Source organism: Nicotiana sylvestris, chromosome 10 (assembly GCF_000393655.2).
Source record: "Nicotiana sylvestris chromosome 10, ASM39365v2, whole genome shotgun sequence".
NCBI lineage: Eukaryota > Viridiplantae > Streptophyta > Magnoliopsida > Solanales > Solanaceae > Nicotiana > Nicotiana sylvestris.
Window position 1 is genome coordinate 94,458,847 of NC_091066.1, and position 4,061 is coordinate 94,462,907.

General features: G+C 42.5%; 2 protein-coding genes across 2 annotated transcripts; both read left to right on the top strand.

Annotated features, from left to right (window-relative positions):
• Positions 1–555: 555 nt before the first annotated feature.
• On the top strand, positions 556–1,785 carry LOC138879686 (uncharacterized). Its single transcript, XM_070159311.1, has 2 exons — positions 556–1,000; positions 1,118–1,785. Exons 1-2 carry the CDS (start codon positions 556–558, stop codon positions 1,783–1,785), a joined length of 1,113 nt encoding a protein of 370 aa, XP_070015412.1.
• Positions 1,786–3,632: 1,847 nt separating this feature from the next.
• Positions 3,633–4,061, top strand: LOC138879687 (uncharacterized). Its single transcript, XM_070159312.1, has 2 exons — positions 3,633–3,701; positions 3,759–4,061. Exons 1-2 carry the CDS (start codon positions 3,633–3,635, stop codon positions 4,059–4,061), a joined length of 372 nt encoding a protein of 123 aa, XP_070015413.1.

Genomic DNA, 4,061 nt, shown 5'->3' on the forward strand with positions numbered 1-4,061 from the left:
AGAGGACACCACAGGTGGAATTGCATATGGTTCTCCTTCCTTGACCACCACGATCAAGGAAAATCAAGAGGGAGATCAAGTGATTGCAGGGCTTGCCACAAATGTCAATGTGTTGACAAAGATGTTCACCGAAAGCCAAACGAAGAAGGTAAATGTGGTGAAGGATGTGCAACCCATATCAAATGAAGGCTTTAAGGAGGCAAACTATGTCAACAACTCTCAAGGAGGTTATCAAAGGCAACAATACCAAGGTCAAGGACAACAAAATCAATGGAGGCCTCACCCGCAAGGGCAAAGCAACCAACAGTGGCGAAATGACCAAGGTGGCTCAAATCAAGGAAATTGGAATAACAACAACAACTTCTCAAATCGGAGTTCAAACCCTTATGTTCCTACAAAGGGACAATATTCAAATCAAGGTTCCTCAAGTGATTCCAAGTTGGAAAGCATGCTTGAACGGGTATTGCAAAATCAAGAGAAGTCCGACACTTCTATGAGGAATATGACCGAGCTTGTTGGCTCTCATACCGCATCCATCAAAAATTGGAGATGCAAATGAGAGACCTCTCTAGGGAACAAAATCCCAAGCAAAAAGGGACACTTCCAAGTGACACAATTGCGAACCCAAAGGGTAGTAGGAGTGGTCCAGCTTCTCATATCATTGCAATTACTACTCAGAGTGGGAAGGTACTACAAGGAGGGAGTGAACAAGTGGTTGAATTAGAAGAGCCCGAACATGAGGTTGAGGTTGAAGAGCCAAGTGTTGTTGAAGTTGAAAAGGTTCCGGAAGATTTGAAAGTGCAAGAAGAAAATCGGGAAGAGGTAAAGGAAAAGGTAAAAGAGATACCAAAAACTATACCTCCTATTCCTAGACCTTCTCCTCCATTCCCTCAAAGACTTGCTAGGAAGGTTGATGATTGCAAACTCGAAATGTTCTATGACATTCTCAAGCAATTATCGACGAATATTCCATTTGTGGAAGCATTTCAAGAGATGTCGGGTTTTGCTAAATATTTGAAAAACTTGATTACCAAGAAGAGAACCACCAAGAATGAAGTGGTGAATGTGACTCACCGAGTTAGTTCCATCATTGCAACATCCATCGTTCAAAAGAAAGAAGACCCGGGAGCTTTTACTATTCCATGCACTATTGGGGCACATGATATTGCAAGAGCCCTTTGTGATAATGGGGCTAGCATAAACTTAATGCCTCTTGCCATTTACACGCAAGCAGGATTAGGTACGCCAAGGCCCACAAGTATGAGATTGCAAATGGTCGATTGTTCCATAAAGAAACCGGTGGGAATTATCGATGATGTGCTTGTTAAAGTGGGAAAGTTTCATTTACCCGCCGATTTCGTAATCCTTGATTGTGCGGTTGAAAAAGAGATCCCTATCATTTTGGGGAGACCATTCCTAGCCACAGGAAAAGCACTAATGGATTTGGAACGGAATGAGATCAAATTCTGTATAAATGATGAAGAGGTCACATTCCAAGCAAGCAAGGGTATGAAACTATTGTATAAATATGAAAGCATCTCGGTGATTGATGTTGTTGATAAAGTGAAAGATGCGGTTGAAATGAAGATGGAAGAACAATGCCTTGGTGAGGCGTTGGCGCCTATTTTGGTAAACTTTGATGGTGAAGATATGGAAGGATATATGGAATCAGTCAATGCATTGGAGTGGCTTGGGTCCTACACTTATGCTCCGGCGAAGCTCTCTCTCGACTTAGAGAATAGAGCCACTCCTCCCGCAAAGCCTTCTATCATTGATCCACCATAACTAGAGCTCAAACCACTTCCACCACACTTGAGGTATAAATTTCTTGGCTCAAATGATACTTTACCGGTAATCGTTTCTTCTTTGTTGAATGATGTGCAGGTAGAACAATTGTTGGATGTCTTGAAGGAGCATAGGAAAGCTATTGGATGGACAATTGCGGACATCCGAGGGATTCCTGCCGGAATTTGCGAACACAAGATCCAATTGGAGAATAAGACTAAACCAAGGTTGGATGCCGGGTGCAATGTGTGCTGAAAAAGGGAGGCATTACTGTGATTGAAAATGATAACAATGAGCTCATCCCAACAAGAACGGTGACCGGATGGAGGGTGTGTATGGATTATCGGAAGCTCAACAGTTCCACATGCAAAGAACATTTCCCTATGCCTTTTATTGATCAAATGCTTGATCGGCTAGCGGGAAGGTCATTCTATTGCTTTCTTGATGGATATTCTGGTTATAACCAAATCAACATAGCATTGGAGGACCAAGATAAGACAACACTCACTTGTCCTTATGGAACTTTTGCCTTTAGCCGGATGCTGTTTGGTTTGTGCAATGCTCCGGCTACTTTTCAAAGATGCATGATGTCCATCTTCTCCGACATGGTGGAGGATTTTCTAGAGGTTTTCATGGACGACTTTTCGGTGGTAGGTGACTCTTTTGAGCATTTTCTCAACAATCTTAGACAAGTGCTCAAGAGATGTGAGGAGACCAACCTTGTGCTTAACTGGGAGAAATGCCATTTCATGGTCGATGAAGGCATTGTATTGGGGCATAAAATTTCAAAACATGGCATAGAGGTCGACCGGGCAAAGATCGAGATCATTTCCAAGCTTCCTCCACCTACTTCAGGTAAAGGTGTCCAAAGTTTCTTAGGGCATGCCGGATTTTATAGGCGTTTCATCAAAGATTTTTCCAAGATTGCAAATCCTATTTGCAAACTCCTTGAGAAAGATGTAAAATTTATGTTTGACGAGAAATGCCTCAAAGCCTTTGAGGAATTGAAGCAAAATCTCACCTCGACACCTATTATTGTCACACCCGATTGGTCTCTTCCATTCGAACTCATATGTGACGCTAGTGGTGTATCTATTGGAGCAGTGCTTAGCCAACGTCACAACAAGGTTCTTCACCCGGTCTATTATGCAAGCAAGACACTCAATGGAGCGCAAATGAATTATACAGTGACTGAGCAAGAACTTCTTGCCATTATCTATGATTCCGGGCTTACTTGTTGGGATCCAAGGTGATAGTGTACACAGATCATATTGTTCTTCGCTACCTTATGGCAAAGAAGGATGCAAAGTCTAGGTTGATTCGGTGGGTCCTGTTGTTGCAAGAGTTTGACTTCGAAGTCAAAGATAGAAAAGGGACGGAAAATCAAGTGGCGGATCATTTATCAAGACTTGAAGAGGTAGGGAGACCAAAGGGAGATCTTGAAATCAACAATGCATTCCCGGATGAACACGTATTGGCATTATCTAGCACATTTGCTCCTTGGTATGCCTATATTGCTAACTACTTGGTTAGTGACATTATTCCGGATGGATTGGAATCCTATCAAAAAAAGAAGTTTTTAAGAGATTGTCGGCAATACTATTGGGAAGAACCATTCTTGTTTCGTGTTTGTGCTGACAACATCATCAGAAGGTGTGTTCCAGAAGAAGAGATTATGCCAATTCTAAAGGCATGCCACGACTCACCGGTTGGGGGTCACCATGGGGACGGCGGCTAAGGTACTTGAATGTGGTTATTATTGGTCGTCGATTTATCATGATACCAATCAAATGGTCAAGGCTTGTGACCAATGCCAAAGGCAAGGATCAATCTCCTAGAGGCGTGAAATGTCAATGCACTTTGTGATGGAGTTAGAGATCTTCGATGTGTGTGATATTGATTTTATGGGTCCCTTTGTAAGCTCTTGTGGGATGAAATATATCTTGGTGGCTGTAGACTATGTGTCCAAATAGCCTGAAGCAATTTTCTTACCAAACAACGAGGCATGGAGTGTGACCACATTCTTAAAGAAAAATATATTCACGCGGTTTGGCACTCTTAGAGCCATTCTTAGTGATGGTGGGTCTCATTTCTGTAACAAGGCTTTCGCGGGGCTACTAGAGAAATATGACGTCAAGCATAAGGTGGCCACACCTTATCATCCCCAATCAAGTGGCCAAGTTGAAGTTTCCAACCGAGAGATAAAGAACATTCTAGCAAAGATAGTTAATGCAAACAGGACTGATCGGTCAAGGAAGCTAGATGACATATTGTGA